Source organism: Euleptes europaea, chromosome 9 (genome assembly GCF_029931775.1).
Source record: "Euleptes europaea isolate rEulEur1 chromosome 9, rEulEur1.hap1, whole genome shotgun sequence".
Lineage (NCBI taxonomy): Eukaryota > Metazoa > Chordata > Lepidosauria > Squamata > Sphaerodactylidae > Euleptes > Euleptes europaea.
This window is the reverse complement of record NC_079320.1, coordinates 67,224,540-67,251,021: the sequence shown is the minus strand read 5'-3', so window position 1 is coordinate 67,251,021 and position 26,482 is coordinate 67,224,540. Positions and strand designations below refer to the sequence as shown.

Below are 26,482 nucleotides of genomic sequence, written 5' to 3'. Positions count from 1 at the left end.
ACTCCAATGCCATAGAGTCCAATGGCCAAAGCGGCCATTTCCTCTGATCTCTATCGGCCGGAGAACAGTTGTAATAGCAGGTGATCTCCAGCTACTACCTGGAAGCTGATGGGGTTATTACACCCCTGTGAAATTCCGCGGTAGCAACCACTCTTCTCCGTTGAAGTGTTGGGGTCGGCAAGCTGAAGAAGATATCGAAACGCGTCCTTGCGACGGACCCAGTCTCGGACCTTTATTTTGTTCTGTCTAGCTACTTTTCGTGATTGCACCTATAATATATGTTTATTGTGTAACTATAAGCCATTGGCTTTGTTAAATTTACAATTTCTAATGTGTATTTGTTAAGCCTTGAAAGGCATTGTATTCATTGGAGCCGGTCGGCCAAATTGAATATAATTATTTTTAAGCCCCTTATGGCTTCGTCTTAAGCCCTGCGAGGCTATTTCGTTTTTGGTTGGTTTTGAATGAATATAATTCTTATACCAAGACATTTTGACTTCGATAGTATTGTACTTTTTTATTATTATATTTTGAGCCATGTGCTGCCTCTTTATATAGTCACTACCTGGAAGTTGGCAACCCTAGGGAAATCTCCAGGGCCCACCTGCAGCTTGGCAACCTGCACAGCTATCCTAAGCAGAGTTACACCCCTCTAAGTCTATTGACTTCAATAGATTTTGAAAGGGAATAACTCCGTTTAGGACTGCACTGTTAAGGATGTCAAGCCACAGGACACTTGAACAAGACAGCTGTTGTGTCGTGTTAAGATGGCACGGTATATGAAGTTGGATCCAGACTAGATGCTTCCACGCCCCAAAGATTTCCGGTGATGAAGTGGAATTTTCCTGCCTCCTCATTCTCGCAGCAGCCAAAAATACCCCTGGAAGTCCTGTTCTTGGTGGAGACAGTACCTCCAGGAACAGGATTGGGGGGGGGGAGGCATTTTGTGCTGATGTGGGATGGGGAAGGAGGGGAAATTGTGCTCTTTAGGGGGAAATCCTGGTACCTATGGCAACATTAGTCTGGATCCAACTTGAAGTCATTTTGAAACTAGTGCTGCTCTGAAAATTTGCACAATATCATTTTTGGCGTAAAAGTAGTGTTTCCAGGGTCCGTGTGAAATCCCAAAACCCTCGTTACCTATTCACTGCCTAGCCAACAAGCTGCTTCTGTTTTCTTCATTTTTAAACTGCATCTTTGCACTGGGGCATGATCTCAGCCAGCCAGGAATCATGTAATCAATGTGAGGATGCTACAAATCCATAAAGCCAAGCACATTTGGCTTTATAACTACAGAATAATGCCTTTTCTACAACAAAGACGAGGTACTGTGCCCTGACTTTGAAGGGAATACGTTAACCTTTGTTTTTAGCTCCTCTGAAAAATTACCAGAAGTGGGATGGGGGAGCTTTTTGCAGCTTACAGGAGTTTCAGTGAAAAGCAGTTCCTTTCAATTCTGCACAATTTGTTCAAGGAATCCGGTATTCTACTTCCCTCCCTCCTGTAACCAGTCCCAGAAAGTAGCATAACTCACTCTTTATTCACTGTTTCCCCACTGACATCCCCTAGTTGTCAATCTAATCCTTAGATGGAGTTATAAACTTCCTTAGATTGCCATGCCAGGACCTCACACCTTCCTTCACTAAACGGGTAAATTATGTAACACTGGCATCCTGTATGCCTCAGCAAAACAAACCTATTTTTAGTTGATGCAAGAATTATGCAACTTTAATCACACCTCTCTTACTTGAATCATAACATGAATTTCTACATCCTAACCTCCTGAAGGAAGTATACACTTACCTGTTATTTTCTGCAGGAAGGTAGATAGCTCAGGTTCATCACAAATCGAATGGACAAGTGACTCTTTCACTTTTCTTTCAGCCTCATCTAACTCTTTCCCAGTATTAACTTCTACAGTGATGGAATAAATATACACCAGCAAGATAAAGAGGTCTTCAGGGGTATAATCATCATCTGTCCTGTTGTTATGTGACTTGATTATCGGCAGTAATTGGTTCAGGACACCAGGCAGTGCTGATTCCCCAAGATTCTGGAAAATGAAAAAGAAATACTTTATTTCCAGGGTACAGGTAAAGGTAGTCCTCTGTGCTAGCATCAGGTCATTACAGACCCATGGGGGTGACATCACATCACAACATTTACCAGACAGACTATGTTTATGGGGTGGTTTGCCAGTGCCATCCCCAGTCGTCTTCCCTTTACCCCCAGCAAGCTGGTTACTCATTTTACCAACCTCGGAAGGATGGAAGCTGAATCAACCTTGAGCCGGCTACCTGAAACCAACTTCCGTCAGGATCGAACTCAAGTTGTGAGCAGAGCTTTGACTGCACTACTGCTGCTTATCACTCTGCGCCACAGGGCTCTTTATTTCCCCAGTACAACAAATGAATTTTAAAAACCCTTTTAACCCATGCAATAATAGAAAAGGAGTCCTAAAAACTTTCAGGAAAATCTGGGAAGGAAAAATTCCATATGCACAGCAAAGCTTTCATCTCTTTATAAATGCCACCTCCAACTCAATTTTGTTAGGTGACTTTCCTGTTATACAGGCACGTGTCTATTTCAGAAATGAGAGCTAAAAATGAAATACAGCAGAACTTGTTCAAAGTTGACCATACATTTCATACTGAATTTCACCCACGGACTGTAATTAGAAATAGCATTTTTTTTCAAAATGGCGACCAGTTGTTTTTTTAAAAAAATTGCTGTACCGCAAAAATTCAAATCTGACAAGGCCTAATTTATTTATTTAAAATATTTATACACTCTGTCTTTCTCTTGACACATTGAAGGTGGGTGACAACAATAAAAACAATACAAAAAATAATCATAATAATTACACACATAATTACCACAAAAGTAGGTAATCAAAACAGATGGTAAACATGGATTAAGCCAGAGTCCGTTCAAGCTGTCCTGTAAGCACTTTTAAATAGTTCTATCTTACAGACTACGATTAAATGGGTTTTAGTATTGCTATCTATTATTATTGACTGATAGTAGACAAAGCTGGATGGCATCCTGAGTTTTCTGTGTTTTTCGCCACTCGTGGAGTCCCCCCACCTGCCCCGGAAAGATAATTCCTAAGATTGTAGTACCCAATGGAGGAATAGTTGCATGGACAGTGTGGAGGAGGAGGCCAAAGGGAATAAAATTGCTCCTTTCTTTTCCATCAACAGAAGTGTGAAAACACAAGAGAGAGGAAGGGCAATTTCTCCCTCACTGCTGTCTCCCCAACTGGTGAATGGCCTGGAGGCCCCCAATGCTGCAGGACAGTGCTTAGATGGGAAACCCACACAAACGGCTTTGAGCTTTCCAAAGAAGAATGGGATATTATTATGACAAAGAATAACATTTACTGCAAATTTTAAGTCAGCATCTTTTACAGAAGGGTTTTACAAATGTTATTCTGGATTTTTAAAAACTTTTTAAGCTACCTGATGAACCCTGATAGGATGAGAGTGCAAGATCTACTAAAAAATAACCAAACAAAAATTTAAGATCAGTACATGAACATGTATTTTCTCCATGGATGCTATCCTGAATAGCCAGCGTGGTGTGGTGGTTGAAAGTGGTGATTTGGAGCAGTGGACTCTAATTTGGAGAACCGGGTTTGATACCCCACTCCTCCACATGAGCAGCAGATGCTAATCTGGTGAACCGGGTTGGTTTCCCCCACTCCTCCACATAAAACCAGCTGGGTGACCTTGGGCTAGTCACAGATCTGCCTACCTCACAGGGTGTCTGTTGTGGAGAGGGGAAGGGAAGGTGATTGTAAGCCGGTTTGATTCTTCCTTAAGTGGTAGAGAAAGGAGAAAGTCGGCATATAAAAACCAACTCTTCTTCTTCTGAATGACAGCCTCAGCTTTACTCAAAGGAAGGCTGCAGAAAAATACGGAGTGCTGATGACATATTCTAGACGCAGATTTTGTGGTTGCCCAGGTCTGTTTAATTCAAGTAACTTCAATAATTTTAATTTCAGCCTGGAATGTTGAGCACAGTGACAACCTTTCACGGGACTTATTAAATGGTTTGATTCTCCATAGATAAAAATAAATATCTGTGGTCTGGATCCTGGTTAGATTTCTACACATGCAAGGAGGGAGTCAATTTTCATTAACCTTCGCTCCGGAGAGAGACCTCTGCTTTCTGCCATGCTATTCCTGGGGTCTCCCATGAGGAGAATTTCAGGGCACATTTGGGCTGAGTGCATGGAAATCTAGGCAGGATCCAACCCTACACATTCTAAAAACTGAGTTACTGCATGTTGGGAACATTTTTAATGTGGTAAGATGAAGTAATAATTTTGTTTGTTTTGTTAACCAGCACGTGATTGCATGGAGCTATGCTTTTCTGTCTGTATTTTAGAAGTGGTGCTACCTGTCTTGAGCTTAAGAAAAAAGAACAAACTATAATTTAATTTAGTAATTATTAAATACAAATGATAGCCCTACATTGTATTTTCTTTTTTAGTGCCATGTCAAAATGGAGGTATTTTGTATAAAAAAGCTAGCTGAGTTGTAACATACATGTTATAAAGAATAAGTCAACCCCCCCCCCCCCGGCCGACTGCAGGAGAATACCACAGAGAGTTAAGAAATTTGCCTCCTACGAAACCCTCTAGCAGTTTGCCATTAACCAGCCTGTCTATAATGATTTAGGAGCTCTCTGTGCTGTTACAAATCAATCAATTACACTGATTGAACAGCCATTAAAGCATAAGTTTTAAAAATGTAACTACCCGTGACCCAAATTTCCTGCTGGCTATGTTGGCCTCAGGTTAGCCTTGTTGGTCTATAATCAAGGGGACAGTCTATCATCAAGGGGACAAATAAAAATAATAAAAAGAACATAAATTCAGAGCTTTCCAAAGCCTCCATTAAAAAAAAAAATTCACACTATTTAGGGTGGCTCCAAGTTTGGCTGCCCTGTTGGCCATTTTAAAATAATACTAAAAGCAGAACGCATGAGTCCCTTCCCCCACCATTCCTGCCTTTTTTGCACTAACCTGGAGCCAAATAATAGCCTACCACCTCTGAAGGAAGAAATAGTGATGGCAGTTACACAGCAATCCTGAAAGGGGGATAGTTGGAAGGTGCCCACAGACAGCACAGCCGCGCTGCCTCCTGAGTGATTTGCAAGGCCAAAAATACAAGTAAAAAAGGTAATCTCTACAAAACCTCATGAAACTCCTCCATAGAGTTTCATGGGGCAAACCTGCCTTTTTGCTGGCGCAAGTTCGCACTGACTAAAATAGGCGTTCCTGGGGCAAAAGGGCTTTGGGAGCTAACCAAAGTCAGCCTCGCCCCGGGAATACCCCCTTTGACGTCGGCACAAGAACTTGTGCCGGATAAATGCTGCCAGCAAGGCTGTGCCGGTGCCCATGGCTCGTGCTGCCGCACAGCTCCCCATCAATGGCGTATTTGTTTCTGCGGCAGCGTAGGTGCCCATCTGGACGGTGCATGTGGACTTATGCTGCTGCAGGGGTCATGCTGTCTCCTAAGGCGCATTGCACCCCCCCCTCAGGATTGCGTGGTTAGCTGACTTCTGCAGACAGTCTTGGGGGGGGGGCAGGTTGGAGGTCAAAAGAATACACGTTTTCCAAAGCAAATACTTTCCTAAAAGTTTTTATCAACTCCGCACTTTAAAATGTGTAGAACTAAAAGTAAAATAGATCCATCATCATTTTATAATACTTCTGATATTTAGAACCTTATTACAGACACAAGACTCTTTCTCCTTTCCTCTTACATCTGCATCTCTACAGACAAATTATTTACATAATCTGCATATAACAACCATGATGTTGGACTAGGAAAATGGTCTATCAAATCCAGCAACCTGTTCCACATGGAGGTCAACCAGATGCGCATGGAAAAATCTGTTCATGTGACACTGTTATAACCTAATGAACTGCTGCTATTACAGGAAAATCACCACTTTGAATATAAGGCTTTATTTCCAACTTTCCATATTTAGCCCACACTTTCAGTCTCCACTAATATAATCACAAGCACATGGTCCTTTGCTCGTCTCCCATGAATTAAGTCTAGCCATATAGCTAGCTTATACCTTCCTGGCCACGAGCCCAGCAGTTGACTCTTGGTAAAATAACGAAGCACCCAAGAATCCAAAACCATCTTAATTAAACTAAATTGAGAATGGAATAATTCTGGATGAATTACATGATCACTTGTCACTGAATTCCTATTGTCTACCAAAAGGTACTTTAAGGCTAGGTTTTCTAGGATTACATTTGTTCACCTGTTGAGGGTAATTGAGTCTGAAGTCTAGATGAGCCTTAGGAATTTCCTTTCTCTACAATTATATGACTTTTTAAATAGCATTTTGTTTGCAAATTGTAGGCAGCCTCTGTTCAAGTACTGGTAAGAAATTTCTTTCATCCTGCTGAGCAGCAAATTAAGAATGAAAGCTACGAATGATAACAGCTTCAATACTGAGGACCTTCCTAGCACCTGGAGATCTCCCGCTAGGGTTGCCAGGTCCCTCTTTGCCACCAGTGGGAGGTTTTTGGGGTGGAGCCTGAGATGGGTGGGGTTTGGAGAAGGGAGGGACTTCAATGCCATAGAGTCCAATTGCCAAAGCGGCCATTTTCTCCAGGTGAACTGATTTCTATCGGCCGGAGATCAGTTGTAATAGCAGGAGATCTCTAGCTAGTACCTAGGGGTTGGCGACCCTATCTCTCACTATTACAATTGATCTCCAGATGACCTTGATTAGTTTCCCTGGATAAAATGGCTTCTTTGGAGGGTGGACTCCATGGCATTATTACCTGCTGAGGACGCTCCCCTCCCCTCCCCAAACCCCGCCCTTCCCAGGCTCCACCCTCAACATCTCCAAGTATTTCCTGACCCAGAGCTAGCAACCCTACTTCCTCATCTCCCCCCTCCTGCTACAACTGAAAATGTCCTCTGAAATTATGTTCCTGGAGGAAATACTCCCACTCTGAGGAGGGAGTCAGAGGTATCCAGATGGAGGAGGGAATGGGTGAAAATAACCCACCTATTAGTAGAAATTTTCTGCTGGCTCCAACCCACCATGGGTAGATATAAAATCAGTCACACTGCTAATTCCCTTAAAGCTAAAACTTTACTGTACTATCTTGCTAAGAGATGCTATCAAAAAGAAAAGGCAGGGGCTCCATAAAAAAAGGCTGCTTATCCAACTTATATAGGAGCTCCGTGGCGCAGAGTGTTAAGCTGCAGTACTGCAGTCAAAAGCTTTGCTCACGACCTGAGTTCGATCCCGACAGAAGTCGGTTTCAGGTAGCCGGCTCAAGGTTCACGCAGCCTTCCATCCTTCCGAGGTCGGTAAAATGAGTACCCAGCTTGCTGGGGGTAAAGGGAAGATGACTGGGGAAGGCACTGGCAAACCACCCCACAAACAAAGCCTGTCTTGGAAATGTCGGGATGTGACGTCACCCCCATGGGTCAGGAATGACCCGGTGCTTGCACAGGGGACTTTTACCTTTACCTTTTTTATCCCACTTATACACAATAGATTATTTTATGTACTTAATAGGCAAAAGGCAGGGGAAAGATCTAATCTCAGCAGCAGAAAAACACACACCCTAGAAAACAGAATTTCATTTCCTATTGCCTGTTTTGGAATATCGACTATTGCTTTTAAACTAAGTGCAATTTATTCAAAAGGGCAAGCAATACACTTTTCTCCAAAATGAGTGTCCAGATACCCATAGTAGAGTCATAATAGTGCCCGACACATTCACTGGCACTACTGAAATATTTCACCATTTCCACCTCCAGTTGTTTTGCAGAAAATTGTACTGCAGATCCTTAGCAGTCTGTCTTTTCCCCCAGCAGTCACTCCCATCCTCCTCAGAATCCCTCCCTTTTTGGAGATGCAATTTCCTGCCTCCATTAAACTTTTAGCCTCGTCCTTGTTTTTCCTCAGTGCAACCTGTCAGATTCTGTTCTTGATTTTATTATGCCATAAATGGAAGGCTTAAACACAAACGAACTTCCTCGAATAACAAATTAAATATAATTGCCAGATGCCAAAACTTCTAAACATAGATACGCACAATTCACCAAATTCTTGAAGTTACGGTGTCAGGCAAAAACATATTGTTACATCTGTGGCCAACTAATGAACAAAAAATCTAGAGTTATTTTGACTCAGTTCGGTGGCAATGATGGTCAGGGAACACGAATAGGCCGCCACATATTGGGATAAACTGGCAAAAATGGATTTTACTATTCTACTTAGAGAGTTATAGAAACTAGATTTAATAATTTTATATTTTATAGTTAATAATATCTTTAAAACTGTTTAGGCACTTCTACGGAAGTCGGGTGATGGGTCACTTTTTTAAGGTGGGTGGAGGGTCAAAGAGGTATCTTAGTTTTTCCAATTTTATATACTTTGTAATCGCAAATGTATTGATAAATTTATATAGATACTCTTTTGTATTTTCTTTTTTTTAATTAATGTCTTGTACTATTATTATTGTGTTTGTTTGTTTGCTTTTATTTTATGTTATAAAAAAATATTTTTTTTAAAAAGGGAACACAAATAGGATACTGAAACTACCAACAAAAAAACCTAGGATCCCCAAAAGTCAGAAAAAAAGCCTGAATTTTAGCATTCATCTCTACAAAAGTTACGGCATTTTAGAGCAGCCCTTTCCACGTCCCGCCTAGAACTCTCATCCAAGAATCAGTAAATGTTAGACTGAACCTAAAAAGCTTGATAATGATGATTTTTAAAAGGAATCAACTAGCCATGAACCCATCCATGAGAAAGCCAGGCAGTAGCAACATCTTCTTTATTAGGGTTGCCAACCTCCAGATACTCAGTACAGGAGCGAGAAGTGTTAACAAAGTGCAAAAAAGTTTATCTAAAGGCTACTAATACACTATACAACCAATTGCCCGGTGGTGGCGGGCAAATGCATGCCAATCCACCAGGCTGCCCGCCGACCAGCTGGCCCACCGCTGCACCAACATTGTTTCCAGATTTGGTGCAGACACTCTAGCAACCTCTGGCGAAACTCTATGAAAACCATTGAGTTTTGGTGGAGATTGCTAGCGCATCCGCGTTGCTTCCAGGTAAACCCAGAAGAGACGTCAGCATGTTGTGCAGGGCACGCATGCGTGTTGTGCAGGGTGCGCGCATGTATCTTGCGCCCCCCCAGCCACGCCCCCGCATACCTTCTGCTGGTGGAGCGAAGGGACCTGGCAACCTATCACTGCTGCTGCCCTCCTGTAAAGTCCTGTAAAAAAGCACTTAATAGATGTGTAGTGGTTACAGTATTGAACTGGGACCTGGGAGACCCAAGCTCAAGTCTCTACGAGGCCATGAAGCTCACTGGTTGACCACAGGTCAATCATTTTATCCCAACACAGCCTATATCACAGAAATATTGTGAGGAAAGGGAGGGAAGAAGTGTGTATGCCACTCTGCACTCCTTGGATGAAGTGGGGAAAAAAATGTAACAGATACCTCACCCTGTAAACAAAAAGTACTGGGGGTGGGAGGTGGAGGCAAGGAAATAACAACAAACTTCACCCATCACTAGGGTTGCCAACCTCCATGTGGTGGGAGATCTCCTGCTATTACAACTCATCTCCAGGAGACAGAGATCAGTTCCCCCGGAGAAAACGGCCGCTTTGGCAATTGGGCTCTATGGCATTGAAGTCCCTCCCCTCTCCAAACCCCGCCCTCCTCAGGCTCCACCCTCAAAATCTTCAAGTATTTCCTGACCTGGAGCTGGCAACCCTGCCCATCACAGACATCGGTTGTGATGTTCAGTTTAAGGGACAGATTCCCATCTTGACCACCCACAACTATCTCACAGCTTAAGAAGGTGTAGGGAATGCTTTTAGGAAAAAAATTAAGACAGAACAATTCTGTGTTAGCTTGCTTATCAAAATATCCCATACTACACTCTCCAGTGCTGTGGATATTTTATAGAAGAATAAAAGCAAGAATTCGTTTAGTAGTTTTTGAATATTTAGAGTATTTCCTCTTTCAATAGCACTTACAACAACCTTGTAAAGTAAGTAATGTTACCTGTATTTTAAAAATGTGAAACTCAGACTTGGCTATATCAGTCATATTTGAATCAAAAACTTTTGAATCATTTTAATCAAAACCTTCTGGACTCAGAGTTCCTACTCTCAAATGATAAAAAGGCTCATTCTTAAACCAAATTGTCAAGGTTTTATTTTATGTCTTAAAAGGGACAACACCTGCCCCCCTCCCACCTTTTGCTTAACAGCTGAAAATACCACTATACGCATTTCAGCATAATTGTTTTCTTGTTGAAAAGTAAATCAAATTTCTGCAAAACTAATTGCATCGGAGAAAAGATGCTATCTTTTCTGATCCTCTGCTCCTGTTTCTGTCAAGTTCTATTTTTAGCAACAACGTTAAATGACTGGTAGGTGGTCCACTTTCACTGTGAAAAAAAATGGGAGGATTTTAATCAGCTGAGGACACTGACAAAGATTATTTAACAAATACTAGAGAGAATCTTCAAACAAGAGCACATGCTGTCCGTTTTATTCACAATGAAAAAGTTCTTAAGACAGATTTTGATCAAGGCTGGCCTCCCTACTTGCAGCCCACGTTTGTAATGTTTATGTAAGTGGGGGATATAAATCTTTTTCGAATGAACCCCACCGTTCTCCAACCAGACGGCTTGTTATAAACTGCCTGTTTCCGTTTTGCCTGCTTAAGCAAGCAATGCCGAGTCTTGCCCTGGACATACTGGAACTAATTTAATGTGTTCCAGGTTTGATCTCCTACTCTGTCCTCCCAGCTTTTACGGGTAGATTTTACACAGTGGATTACTGCCGACTTTAACAATGATTCATGTGATAAGTGGGGGCTTGGTTTGTTTGGGCCATTGCAGAAAATGTGCTCTGACAACAACAACAACGAAAAATGCCACCAACGGCTGCTGAAAAGGAGACAATCCCAGCTCCAAATAAAGGAACGCATACCCAAGGAACTCCGCTTGCACACGGAAAGTTACTCCAGAGCCCAGAAACAGAGCTAAACCTTATTGTGCTCAAACGAGAGAGAAGATTTTGCAGACTGCTATATTTGACTTGGAAGCAAGCCAAACAAGCTTTCTGATGAATGGGTTCCGAACAAAAGGGTTTGTGCTAACTGTTCAAAACACAAGACCACCACAGGAGGGTAATAGACCAAACAACTCTTCCTGCTCATTATTGTTTCACCCATGATTATTCCGAAAACAGGACAACAGAAAGCAGTTAGTTACACACACATGTACATGAAAAGAAGGGAACAATATAATCAAAGACATTAAGTCTAGCATGGTGCAGCTGGAATCAATGTTAGCAATTTTTAATCATTTACAATAACGCTTTCTCTCTTTATCTCCCAGTATATGGAATTTGCATGTTACCACACATAGTCAGTATGCCTCTAAGCAAACCTTCTACTTTCCAAAAAACAACATTAGATGGCAGTGTTGTACTAAGATAGTCCTTTCACTACACTTTTCGCTCTAGACGGCAAAGATAGAAGATTTCTCTGCATTAAATTTCATTCTTGTCATAATAATTTTCCAAATGCAATAAAGCTGCTGCTGAACCAAAGCAGACATTTACTTTTATTTGCTCTGCTTCGTTTGCAGGAAACATGCTAAATAGTCAGTGATTAACGGCATAAAATTTTATTTTATTACTGTCAACCCTACCCCCAGCAGAAATACAATTAAGTGACAAATGACTAGAATGACTGATTTCTGGTTCAGTGGTTTTTTCTTTAAAACAAACAAACAAACAAACAAACAAACAAACAAACACATCTTTGACATAAAAAGGGAGAGATGTTTTCAGAGGTTTAGCACAGATCTAGCACCTAGCACACGAAATTTCCTTCTGTGTAACGGAGCTCCTTTATGTTGATAACTGTTGGCAGAAAATCCAAGCAAGGAAACAAACTGGCATTAACTAAGAAGCACCATCTCAAAATGCTTTTTTTCATTCCCTTTAGGGAAGCAACGTCTCAAAAAGGAAAAAAAGAAATCCTCGTTGCTAGGTCCTGACAGTAGAGTCAGTCTACTGAGGAGTCTCTGTAATGGACAAAGGGCATATGCTTTAGCACAAACAGTAATTACTTAATTTCTCTAGGGCTAATTGGCTGATGGGGTCTCTTTCCCACTCTCCAATTCCCTGAAGATCACAAAGGAGGAAGCAGAATGAATAATGATGAGACTCATAAAGCCACAAACTTAACCCCGTTAATGCTTATAAAACACAAAAGGAGGGGGAGCAAAAGGGATATAGGAGAAATGCAAAAAAAAAGAGAGAATAAAACAGTACTTCTTCAATGCTTTCACAAGTGAAACCAAAATAGTATTCAACACAATCATTATCAAACAGAAGGGGGGAGGGAAAGGAAGAAAGATGCACACAATGAAAATTATGGTTTGTTACACTGTGGTTGTGAGTGACGCAACAGGTAGCTCTAGATACAAATGCGCATCTCTACTTGGCATGAGACAGTGGAGCTGGCCGATTCCACTGTGATCAGATGAGCAGAGCAATGCAGATGGCAGTCCGAACCTAGACTCGCCTCTGCATCAGCAACACATGCAGTAGGCTGCTTAAAACATTAGTGTGTGTCAAGACACACAGCAGTGTGTCAAGTCACAGATGACTTAATGGAGACTCTGTAGGGTTTTCACGGCAAGTGACACAAAGAGGTGGTTTGCTATCGCCTGCCTCTGCTTGGGCTGATAGAGTTCTAAGCCAAAAAAGAAAGAAAGAAAGAAAGAAAGAAAGAAAGAAAGAAAGAAAGAAAGAAAGAAAGAAAGAAAGAAAGAAAGAAAGAAAGAAAGAAAGAAAGAAAGAAAGAAAGAAGAGGGAATGTTTTCCAATTACCAAGGATGGATCAACCTTCACTTTATGCCACCCTGTTGCACTTAGCTGACTAGGTGGGCCAGAAGACAGAAGAAGAAGAAGAGGAAGAGGAGGAAGAAGAAGAGTTGGTTTTTATATGCCGACTTTCTCTACTACTTAAGGGAGACGCAAACTGGCCAACAATCACCTTCCCTTCCCCTCCCCACAACAGGCACCGTGTGAGGTAGGTAGGGCTGAGAGCGTGTGACTAGCCCAAAGTCACCCAGCAGGCTTCATGTGTAGGAGTGGGGAAACAAATCCAGTTCACCAGATTAGCCTCCACCGCTCATGTGGAGGAGTGGGGAATCAAACCCGGTTCTCCAGAGTCCACCACTCCAAACCACCGTTCTTAACCACTAAACCACTTTCGAATGTTGATGTCATCCACCTCATTGCTTTAAATGGGATGCACAGTATAAATGAAAATCTCCCTTATTGGACTGAGGCACCAGTAGCTAAAAAAAGTAGGGTTGCCAGGTCCCTCTTCGCCACCAACGGGAGGTTTCTGGGGTGGAGCTTGAGGAGAGCAGGGTTTAGGAGGAGAGGGACTTCAATGCCATAGAGTCCAATTGTCAAAGTGGCCATTTTCTCCAGGGGAACTGATCTCTATCGGCTTGAGATCAGTTGTAATAGCAGGAGATCTCCAGCTATTACCTGGAGGTTGGCAACCCTATAAAAAGGGGTTGGGCAACCTCTTTCATCCATGTGCTAACAGAGCTGCAACTACCAGTGAAGGAGTTGTTGTGCAGGCAAGCCAAAGGAGAGAGGAAGAGAAGAGGGTGGTACTTGACCAGAAAAGGCACTGCTAGCACCTCAGCCTTGATCTCTCAGGAAGAAAACTGGTCCTGCGTGCCAAGCAAAATAGTTTGGGGTTTGGTAATCGTACCAGGGGTTGCCTACCCCTGGTCTAGTAAACTCTGTTCTGATATCTTTAGAAAAATCAAAAACAACATAAGGAATACTTATTTTACAAACAACTGGGGTGAAGGTGGTGATCTTATGCTAGAGCATGAGCAAGAACGTATCCAAAATATTTCCCGTATCTTGAGACTTACAACAAAACTTCGCAGGGATCTATTACCATCTTGCCTCATTTCCTGAAAGTTGAACTACAAGTTAGATCAGTAAGCATGAATCCTTCAAAGAGGATGCCCGGAGGCCAACTCATTAACAGTAGAGGAAATACAAGTGACAGTGATAGAACATACTGTGGGGAGGGAAACTATTTTCAACATCTACACTGATAATGCCTTTCAGGTTTGCTGCCTCATTGAACCTCCTGCATGTAAGGCTGGGTTTCCCCTCAAGTGCAAAGCACACCACTCGGCATATAGTTCTTCTCATACTGGCAACCGCACTTAAAGTCAGTGATTAAAATACTAGTACATGAGTCTTCAAGTGTTAACAATGGGCACAAATATTCTCAAGAGAGAATATTCCTTAAGGGAGGGGTAGTTAGTTGGTGGCTGGGGACAGCGCAGTCCCACCGCCTCTTGAGAGGCTTCCCAGCTAGAAAATAAAAATGGCATTTAAAATAAAAACCTGTGTATAATCTCCTTTCATGCCCTGCTGTTGAATTTATGGGATGAGGCATCGAGCTGGCCACTCTTTGGGAAATATGTCCCATATTAGATGAGCCCTTTTGATCTGCTCTGTGTAGCGACCCACCTGTCTTCCGTGGTGGTCTCCCATCTAAGTGCTGACTGTTGCTGACTCTGCTTAGCAACCAAGCCCTGATAGGGGAGGGGCCATGCCTCAGTGGTAGAGCCTCTGCTTGGCATGCAGAAGGTCCCATGTTCAATCCCTGACATCTCCAGTTAAAGGGACTAGGCAAGTAGGTGATGTGAAAGACCTCTGCCTGAGACCCTGGAGAGCTGCTGCCGGTCTGAGTAGACAATACTGACTTTGATGGACCAAGTGTCTGATTCAGTGTAAGGCAGCTTCATGTGTTCATGTGAAACTCGCCCATTGAGTTTCATGGGGCTAAGCCAGCTATTTTGCTGCCGTAGCTCCGAGGTAGCCCAAAAAGATGTTCCCTTTGGGGGCTGGAAGCAACCTACAGGCAGCTCCACCCCTGGGAACGCCCAAGGAATGCCCCCTCAACACTGGTGCGGGCACTCGCTTCCAGGAACGAGGCAGCGCTGGTGCCCAAGGCCCGTGCTGCTGTGCCATCCCCGGGGGCCAGCGTAAGTGCCCTCGTGCCGGCAAAGGTGCCATTTATCATGGCGCAAAGTGGCACGGACGCCAGCACGGAGCCATGACAGTTCCTATGTAGCTCCGCTCCTCCCCATTCAGGATTGCACGCTTAGTTAAAACCATTTTGCAATATGTACGTATCAGAGTTATGAGGGGAGGAACGGTTAACTTGTTTTTCTGGCGCCAAAATGCCTATAATTAAAATAGTTCAATTACAGTCTGTAAGGGGTCGATCTATTGCTACTGGTATTTGACATTTCTTCTGTTTGGCAGTTATGGCAAATGTATGTTAGGCTGGCATGAGATACATTTTTCAAAAGACAAAAAGCAAAGAAAGCTACCCCCTCCCCACTGGTTAACATCTTGCAATGTCTTGCCAGTCTGTACAGACACACACAATTGGATCAAATGACAGCTGGAAGAAGGTGTGGCTGAGCTCAAGTTATGTGAGTATGTGCTCCAGGCATAGACTAGGACATGCCAAAATCCAGAGCATGAGTTACAAGAACCAGGGTGAAGCTCTGTGCAAGACCTTTTCAACCTGGAAGTTTTACCAGAAAAGGCTCCTTTGCAAGGGCCAACAAAAGGCAAGTATCTGCCTAGGCCTTCACTCCACTCTGGTTTTCATTTCGGACTTCTTGCTGTGTCAAAAGCCATGTCGCAAAAGGAACTGAAGTTTATTATTCAATCAAAAGCATTTTCACCATATTTCTTTAGTTCAACTCCAACCTTACAAGCTATAGATTGGGTTAGAATTCTGCTGCGTACCCGACTGAAATTACCAGCACCTGATAATAAAATGTAAACATATGCCAGCAACAGACTTTCACTTTGCACTGCATAATACATTGTGAGAAAAAAAGGGGAGGGAGAAAGGTACAGTGTACTTAATTTGCTGTCATTCCTACCGTGGTCACATGGGTTGAATGTAACCAATCAGGTATCCCTCTAACTATCAAACATTTTCAAAGCTCTTTTGCAGCGATCACTCGAAGTCTCCATCTGACACTGGTGAAGGCTTTTTATGTACCCCTTCCCCTTGGGTTCAACTCAATTCAAAACAGATGGCATGCATATGAGATGTATCGGGTAACTGTCCAAAGTTTAATCTAAACAGAAAGACCTCAAGACAAGAATGAAACAAGACTTAGTTTATGATAAAAATACAGAGTATCCAATGCTGTATTGTTATCATAAAGCAAGTTTGGGAGGGCCAGTTACGAGAGAAAACCAGTGAGCAGGAGGCAGCTGCTTACCCATCTCCAGTTCCGGGTTGGGAAATACCTGGAGAGTTTTGGGGCAGAGCCTGAGAAGGGCAGGGTTTGGGGAGGGGAGGGACTTCAATGCCATAGAGTCCAATTGCCAAAGCAGCCATTTTCTCCATTCAAGTGAACTGATCTCTATCAACTGGAGGTCAGTTGTAATAGCAGGAGATCTCCAGCTAGTACCTGGAGGTTACTCCAAATCTAACACAGATCAACCATCTGTTGATCTGTGTTAGATTTGGAGTAACTACACTTTTACACAGAGGTGCCTATTTTGGCTTTGTAGCTGGAGGTTGGCAACCCTAACCATCCACCCCAAATCCTAATTTATTTATTTAAAACATTTATACATTCACCTTTCTCCCAGAAAACTGGTAATCAAGGTAGGTAACAATTTTTTTAAAAGCAAAGAATAACCATTAAAACAACTAGCAATAACTCATTTAAACTAGAGTCTAAGCAGTTTGTCCTTCAAAGCCAGAGTTTTAAAAACACTAATTCAGACGAGCCAAAAGCCCCTCGGAAAAGTTCAGTCTTGCGTCTGAAGTTGCTTTGCAGACACAAGAAAAGCAATCAAGAGCCATTTCCCAAGGCAACCAAGTCAACAAACATTGCAGGGGGAAACAACATGAGGAGACCTATTGCAAAGCCATCACTTCCAATTATGTAGAAGAGGTCATAATACATTTTGCAGATTCAAAATTTCAGAAATATTCTCTGTAGTATTTAATACATACTTCCAAGCACCAACAAATGTAATATTCTTTTCAAAAAGTCTCTAGATGTTCACCAGATGTAACATGTGTCTCTTGCTCATAGGAGGAGGATGTGACTCTAAAGCTGACTGTAATAAAATCAGTGTGATAGTAATCATTCAAAAATGCTTTCAATACAACCAGTTATGCAAATTAGTTTCTCTCTCTTCAGGCCATACTAAAAGTGCCTACTTTATCTATACATTTTTCCCTCTACAGACAATAATTTATATAGGCACCTATTACATATGCTATTCAGGACATTGAACGTATGCAGAAATCTGGCATTCATTATTCACATTGTAAAGATGGAGAACATTCGATTCAATCATTCCTAGATAAATAAAACAAATAAATAATGGCTTTACTACACAGACAGGCAAACTGAAACGCTTGCAGGAAAATTAAAGTTAATTGACAAACAGAATACACGCAGTGTGGGAAGCTGCCATAAATGTCACTTCCATCTTTTTAAATCTATGAGACTGGGGTATGATTTAGAAGCACAAGGTTATTGAATCTCCACAGTAATTTTCAATGAGACTAGAAAAATGCAAATATGTTTATGTAAGCCTCTCTCTAAGTGGATAACCTGGCTGTGCTATTCCAGGAAAATGACCGTTTAATATGCTTCCATCTCCACTGAAGGGGTTAAATAGATACAGCAGAAGCATATATAAGGAAAAGGATCCTTTGTTAATTAAAGGCTTTTGAACTTCTTCTGTATCATTCTAAGTACTCATGTAAACAATCCTATGGTCATTATGTCAAATGTACAGTTACGAGTAGATAAGGAAAGCATGTTGTTATTTTCATTATCATTATGCATGTATCATCATGATGGCAATATCTGATCGGGGGGGGGAGAAATTATAGGTTTGGTTCCTCTCTCTGCTGCTGAGAGCTGATATTCTTCTAAGGCAACAGCAACAGAAGAAGTATGGGGAGAGAGAAACAGAAACAGAGAAGAGCTAGCCATGACCACGTCGAGCTCTCCGAACACAGATGTCATTTGCATACACCGAAAGGATGCTAGTCCATGTTCACCTCATAGGCGAAGGCTTACCAAACTGTTAAGGCACCACTGATCACAGCCATACTTCTGGAGTACTGAAATGGAACTGTGAGATTTTATTTGCTTGCTAGGTCCAGCAGTCCTCTGTCATGATTTAGTTCAAAACTCTAAGCTCAAAATAGCACTGTGTGTCCTACTCAAGAATTGCAAGCATGTAATCCCAAATAATCATGTCATCCAGAGTAATTGCCATTGGACTGCAGAAAATGAGTGCGTACTTAGGAAAGAACTATAATGCTGGAGAAAAATAAGTTTGCTTTGGCTCCATTTCTCAGCCTATTATCATGGTTGAAAAGCAGTGGGTTTGAATTCACAGAGGGCCATGATTAGGAGTACGCTTGGTAACAACTGACAATCAAAAGGCATATTTAAAACATGTTGGCTTGTCTCCTGCTCTTTCCCCACTTCTGTATTTTTCTGCATTTGGAATCTACAACAACAGACCGCTTTTCTTTTGTCAACAGGCCTTTTGCACAGTGCTGAAGAAGTATTTTTATTTTAGCTCAAAATAAACCAGTGCTACCACACCTTATACACACACAGTGGGCATAATCTAGCCAAAGCCAGGTACCATCATGGGCCTCATGCATTCCAGCACCACCTTTCTTAGACTATAGTCCAGTTCTTCAGATCCCCAACACTGCATCTGAAGAAGTGGACTATTGTCCATGAAACTTCTCCTGGAATAAATTTTGTTAGTTTTTAAGATACCACAAGACTCTCATTTAGTTTTACAGCCACCAACTGACAGGGCCATCCTTCTGGAAAAATCACAACTTCTGCAGATGTGAGCCACGTTGTGTTCAAATGGATTTATTCTCAAGAAAATGTGCATAGGACTGTAGGCCTGATTTCAATGCGAGAAATTCAAGTACACGCTCGACTCTCCCACTAAATTCAAGGTTTTGGACAACAGAAGGAAAGGGGTGATTTTGCTGATTCCCTTTTCCTGCTGTAGACCTCCAATTCCCCCCCTCCCCGTTTCCCAGGAGCAGCATGGGGGAGCATTTTGGACTGCAGGAGGAAGGGAGAAATAAACACACATAAACACATGAAGCTGCCTTATACTGAATCAGATCCTTGGTCCATCAAAGTCAGTATTGTCTACTCAGACTGGCAGCGGCTCTCCAGGGTCTCAGGCAGAGGTCTTCCACATCACCTACTTCATTACGTTTATCTGTATTCGTGGTTGATGTGTACCATGATTATTTTTAATTGTTCCCATTTTTTTGTATTTTTGCTGTACTTGTTGGTCATGGTCCATAATAAATACCTTTGACCTTTGATACACACCTACTTGCCTAGTCCCTTTAACTGAAGATGCCAGGAATTGAACCTGGGACCTTCTGTGTGCCAAGCTCTACCACTGAACCACAGCTTCTCCCCATAGGAAAGTCTCACTTTGCTGATATAAATCTGTTTCGCCAGTGGAGACTTTCCACAGAATCCAACCCCAAGTATTTCATTCTAAGTTTCTTGGAGGGGGACAGGAGATGCGCAAATACTAAATAAGTTAACAAAACAGAAATTCTCAACTACTTGCTACTCCTCTATAAAAATAATACCAATCACATCTTAATTTACCTGCATAAGGAGCCTTTCAAAGGCTAAGAAGTTGTCCCATTTGGCATTTCGAGGGTTCTTTAGTGTCTGCACCGTGGCTAGTGCAATCTGCAAAAGCCCACAGTGGTTCTCCAGAGCTTCAAATTTCTTTTTGAAGAGCTGGATAAATGAGGTGAGCTGTTCAGGGGTGACTCTTCCTGGGAAAGAAAGAAAATTATACATTAGAGACATTTCTCAATAGTACTGAAAATAAGAATTTTAATAATAGCCAACAATACTGATGCAAGATGTCCCACTCTGACAAGAAGGTAGCCTGTGTATTTAAATTAATAGCAATATATCTAATTCCAAACAGGTCCACAGAAGGTAAGATTTATAGATCTAAAGAATGGAGCAAAGGACAGATGAGGAGGACGGGTGTCTCTCCAAATCTGAAGGAAGTCCCAGATTTGCAGAAAAATCTGAAACCTCAAAATAGGGAGAGTTTAAAACTCTCCAAAGTAACAGAAACAACATCTGTATCATTGAGATAAGAATGCCCTGGCGGCTCTCATAGGCCATTTTGGAGGTTGCTAGGCAACCACAATATTACTGAGCCTTCCAAGCCTTGGCTTCTGTAAAGCAAAGTGTGTGTGTGGGGGGGACTAGGAGTGGACATGGAAGCCAAAACAGCCCAGGAAAAAGGTCCTGTCCCCCTCCCATCATGGGCCCTGGAGGAAAAGGAATTGCAAGAAAAGAGGAGAGGATGCAGTGGCTGCCAGAGAAAGGACATCGTAGGGGAAGGGATACTATGAAAAATGAAATTCCCCATAAGTCCTTGTGGGATCCCCACTTGTCTTATTCTAAATCATAACAGCCCTCTTATGTAATGTTTACAAAAACATGGATTGTTTTTGGTTTGCAGTTATGCTCCCTTCAATTTCACCTGATGAAGATATGCAGAATATCAGAAATGCAACATATTAATACCGAGAAGAAGAATGTAGGCTAAAGATAGTTATTATATGAATAAATAGGCCTCAACTAGTCTGACAGAAAAATATTAATGGATTGACTAATGCACTAATGTGTTTTTGCACATTGCTGAAAATAAAAGCAATCTTTTTAGGATACTGAAGAAAGAAGGACAGTAACTTGCAGTCACGCGACACAACCACTAACAATATTCTTGCTTAGAAGGAAAAGCGAGGATGAATGCTTTGTAGGGTTGCCAACCTCCAGGTGATAGCTGGAGATCTCCCCCTATTACAACTGATCTCCAGACGACAGAAATCAGTTCACCTGGAGAAAATGGCCTCTATGACAATTGGACTCTATGGCATTGAAGTCCCTCCCCTCTTCAAAACTTACCCTCCTCAGGCTCTGTCCCCAAAATCTCCAGGTATTTCCCAACCTGGACCTGGCAACTCTAATGCTTTGCCACTTTGAAATTACTGGGTGCTCCATTTTTCAGTTATAGGATTTTACTGCGGGCTACTGCCTGTGCTGCTTTCAGCTTCTGATGGCCAAACCAGATGTTATGGCATTTGCAGGCCCAACCTGTGGATGCTGCAGACGCCATTTTAGAAAAGAAGTCATTTTAAAATGTCACAAGGGCCTGATCACTGGCCCAGTGGGACCATAAGATCTTGTTCCCCCCCACTTTTCCAGCACCAAAACAGCTGTTTGGGAGGGGGGTGTTATGGCACTTGAAAAGGTGCGTGGAGGGACAAGACTGTCTGGTCCCACTGCACTGTGGGCCCAATCAGGATCAGGCTCTTGCGACATTTTTAAATTGATGGATTCTTCTCTAAAATGGTGTTGTTGGTAATGTCTAGCTTGGCTTTAAAGCGTCAGGCAAAGTTAAGCCAACTTTTAAATTAGATACTCTATTACTCCGTCTGAAGAACTGACAAGCGCAAAGGCTTACAGCCTGCCTAGGCAGACAAGACTAAAAGCCCTAAATGCAACTTTATATGATTTGAAGCTCTTCTTGCTCCTGTACATCTGCATATATTTTTCTCTCTTTCCTGGTCTGTGTTCCATAGAAGCATAACTGCAAAACAAAAATAATCCATGTTTTTTATATAAATTGTCTCTTTCCACTCTTTTCCAGTCTCTTGTTCCTATCTTCTGCAATCTACCGTCTGCTTACGCATCAAGCCAAATCCCTCTTCTCCTCTAAACACCTTCTCTAAATTTGCTTTTCCAAAGTCTTTGCTGAATTATTGGAGCCAGAAATATATCACGCTATTAAAACCTGTCTGCCTCTCACCATTGTTCCGTTGATACTATTTCTGCAATTATGCACTACCTGCCTAATAACAACTTAATTTCCAACCGTGAATATGACCAACATCATACAGTGTGACTTCCAAAAATTCTTCTTTCTGAATCTTTATTAATCTTTAAGGCCAAATGTAGATTCCCAAGTATATACGATACATCTACTGCTTCAGATAGAAAAAGCCCATTCCCATTTCAAATTAGATTTTTTTTTAAATTTCAAAGAACTGTATAAAATATTTTCGAAGGCTTTCACGGTCAGAGTTCATTGGTTCTTGTAGGTTATCCGGGCTGTGTAACCGTGGTCTTGGTTTACATCGGGACCACAAAACGCAGCATACAAACAAGGATAAAAGAACATGAAAGATACTGCAGACTTGGCCAACCTGAGAAATCAGCAGTGGCTGAACATGGACTGACACAAACAGGACACAGGGTCTTATTCCAAGACACTGAAAGACTGGACAATTCTACCAACTATTTTGTCAGATTGCACAGAGAAGCCATTGAAATTCATAAACATCAGCACAACTTTAACAGAAAAGAGGAGAGTTTAAGAATGAATAAGGCTTGGCTTCCTGCCCTGAAAAACCTCCAGACAAAGACAGCATTCAACAATAGCCATACAGATTAGCTTTGGATTACACACATTAACAGATCACTTCAGGATACAATGGTTCCATATTAACATACCATACCCTCATTAGCACATTATCTTGATACTTACAGGACAATACTTTTGCAGGACAATACTCAGCTCAAACCCAACCCCTTTCTGACTATATATTACTCTTCCTACACCCTTGACACTGAGAGACACTGTCCTTCAGTGTTACTACTCTGAAGATGCCTGCCACAGTTGCTGGCGAAACGTCAGGAAAGAAAATTCCAAGACCACGGTTACACAGCCCGGATAACCTACAAGAACAAAAGAACTGTATGTTTGAATGTGTTCTGAAGGCTGTGTTTGAAACATACTGGCATTCTTTAATTTGGTCCCTGTATTGCAAGTGTTCATTGCTCATTGAAACTGAACAAGAATTGTGCAAATCGGAGTGCCTAGTGCAAGGAGAAGCAAACTCCACAGCGCAGGATTGCCTCTACAGCAGCCAGAGGAAAGTGTGCAGCAGGGCAAACGTCTAGAATCCAAGCCTTTCGCTGCAAACACAACATACGGGCATTTTGTACTTGAGTAACTGTGACAGAACATGTGACATCTAATGAGAAGCAGCCATGACTTAAGGATCCACGGTACCTTCGTTTTCCTGTAGAACAAGCATAATTACAAGTAAACATGATGTTCCAAGACTGATGCGTTAATGCTAAAAGTGTCATGTTCTTAAAATTCTGCATCCCAAAGGGCAACACGGTCCTTTATTCTAGACTTTATGTATGAACGAGGTGTCAAAAGGGAACGTTCAGCAACGCTGAAGTAGTAGAATAGGTGCAGTTTTTGAATCTGATACCGAGCTAATTATCTCCTCAGAGACCAATTAATAGGGGAGTAAACTTTGAGGAATTGACTGTGACCCCTTTCCTGAGGATACAAGTCCTGCCAAGTGTTCACAATACTAAATTCAGTTCAGCCTTCACCGGTGCTCAAAAAGAGAGCTTCCCAGGTTTCAGCTGACAGAATCAACAGTAAGTGGTTCCTTATGGTCTTCTCAGAAGCCTCAGGTAGAAGTGTGGAAAGAAGAATAGTACTGCAAAATACTACAGCAAATGTTTCTTCTGTCCACTCACAGCAGTAACCGAGTATGTGTGTTTTAAGGACAATTCACTTATTTGGTGCATTATCATACAGAGGAAGGATTGTTCTACTACATGAGGAATTAATTTATGGGCTTTTCCGCATGGTTTTTTTGTGAGTTCTGGCCCCATACTGCTTTGGTTTATCCCAGATTTTCGCACACATTTTTGTGCCTTTAGTTTTAATTCTTTTTTTGTCTCCCCCCAACCCAATTTCCCCCCAGCTCTTTTGTGACCACTTTTACCCCAATGTTCTTCTGGAATCTGATTTTGAGTCTTTAAATTCCTACATTTTTTTTTTTTTAAAGTAAGTCTCCAGCCTCCTTCCTCTGTATAGCGACCCTGGACTTCTTTTGTCTCCCACGCAAGTACTAACCAGGGCCGACCCTACTTAACTTCTGAGATCTGACCAGATTGGGCTAGCCTGGGCCATCTAGGTCAAAGAAAAAAATACTCTAGCAGCTGCTTTATTATTTTTTTTAACAAAGAAATACAGGCCCTGAAGCTTAATATTCTTCATAATCTGAATCATAGGAAGCATATGTCTTTTAATAGTCTTCTGAAAACGAGGAGCAGCAAGTCTGGTTGTCTGTATCTTTTCCAAAGAAATTTTTATTTTTAAATAAAAGAATTCAGAGCACTGAAATTCCATCCTTGGGTTTCTGGTGTGTGTGTTTTTTAAAACCTTCTTAAAATCATGGCTTATTCTGTATTACGCATAGTACAGTCACATGCTGAGCTGTAGTAATGCATTGTTTGGATAATCTGATGGCTTGTCTTCTTTGACAGGTGTCATTGGTCTTTTGGAACGAGAGCTAGGTAAGGCATTGTTAATTTGTTGTTCGCTGCTCTGAGCCCAGCTCTGTCAGGGAGAGCGGGAAAGAAGAATAAAATTATTATTGTTGTTATTGTTATTATTATTATTGTTGTTGTTATTGTTGTTGTTGTTATGCCATCTCGCTAAAATACTTGGAAAGTTCTCACAGCTTGACAGCTACCAACACCAAACAAGAATATAAACTTTCCTACCAATCATGTCCCTTTTCCTTTTCCCCCCTGTAATGTGGTATACTCCTTTGTTTGTCTTGTATCGCGTCAGCCACATGAATGAACAGGAAAAGACAGCCTCCTTGCTGAATCTTGTATCATTTTTCAGTATTTTGAACCAATGCAGACCCCAAAGCCAATTTCAGTCACGGTTCTGTTGCAGCTTCTGATACTCCTTGCATTATAATCCTGCAACTGTGTATGCAACACTGAACACTAGATATGAAGCACATGGGGGGCATCCAATTGTATTTTTTAAAATAACTCTTAGGCCATTTTTGCATGGTAATTAGCAGCACGTTCCAGGCTGAATTGCCCCGCAGATTTGTTTGAATTTTGCACGCTGAACCATCATTCCGGAAGTGACCGCGAAGCCGGAGCAACCTGCTTCGCATTACAAAAGAGCCCACTTAACCTTTTGTGTTTGTTCCACCGCTTCTGGGAAGGATAACCAGAGGGAACCATGCAAAACAACAGCGGCGTGTTAGCTATGCACATGCTAATGACTATGCAAATGAACGAAGGAGCAGGTGGGTGGGGTGGTGGTTGGAATTTCTCCTTTTGTGTTGGGACAGTGAATAGGCATTTTTAAAGTTGCATTTTAAAAAAGAGCTTTGAACGAGCATCAAAACTGACCATGCATAAATGGCCTTATAATCAGTTGCTCGCTATAAAGCACAAAGTCTTCACTGGCTGAAACCAGGTTTTCCCTCTGCATCATCACGTGCTGATTCAGCAGTGACCAGTGTCAAGTTTTACTGCTAAATCAGATCTTGCTTCAACCACTGATTGCAGTTCCTCTTGGATTCCCAGCTCTTTTAACCTCTGGATTTTCTTTGGATTCACTGGTATTTATGCTGTTTGCTCCTCTGGGGTTTCTCCCTCCCCCCTTATAAGGGAGTACCTCTGTCTTCATTACTCTTATGTACACAGGACAAATACAGTGAGTAAGAAGCACCAAAATCATATCCCCATCCAGAATTCTCACTATAATAACATATAGAACAATGACACCCAATAATTACAGTAGTGGGGAATACTGATATATTAGCTCAAAATAAGGATCTCAGATCATGGCTTCGGATCTTCATCCAATTAAAGATAGTCTGCAGAATAATTTTTAGGCAGTACTGAACTATGAAGCAATTACTTCAGTGTCTAAGGACATTTCTCCAAGTTCTCAACTGCAATAGCTGACTTGCGACTTTCCAGCTCAGATCTGAGAACTTACTGCCCTGGAATTGAGTTATCTTCATGTTCAGATGCAAACAGGATTGCTCTAAACACTAATTCTCTCTCTTCATTCAGATGAAAGTAACAGGATAATTATTTCAAATATTTCCAGCCCCAGAATGCTTTCTTTTGTGTTCTTTGATGATGTCTTTGCTGATAGTCCTGTGGCTCTGAGCAGGAACCTTATGAGCCACTTCAACCATTGCATTGGATGATTACTCTTTTGGTACTATCTCCTGAAATCAGACTTGTGCCAAAGTTTGAAGGACCTAAAGTTGCCCACACAGTATTTGATTTCTTCTGTGCTGGAAATGGTAATGCCAACCACCACTTTGGGGTCAGGAAGCAATTTTCTTCCAGGCCAGATTGGCCAAGGATCCTGGAGGG

General features: G+C 41.9%; 1 protein-coding gene across 1 annotated transcript in view; it reads right to left on the bottom strand.

The window, feature by feature from the left end:
* The window catches only part of SCFD2 (sec1 family domain containing 2), a 201,219-nt gene that overhangs the window by 139,378 nt on the left and 35,359 nt on the right, over window positions 1-26,482 (bottom strand). The window contains exons 4-5 of the mRNA XM_056855417.1: window positions 19,823-19,998; window positions 1,804-2,053 (exon numbers count right to left, since the gene is read on the bottom strand). Coding sequence (XP_056711395.1) covers window positions 1,804-2,053; window positions 19,823-19,998 — 426 coding nt within the window. The remainder of the gene's footprint in view (window positions 1-1,803; window positions 2,054-19,822; window positions 19,999-26,482) is intronic.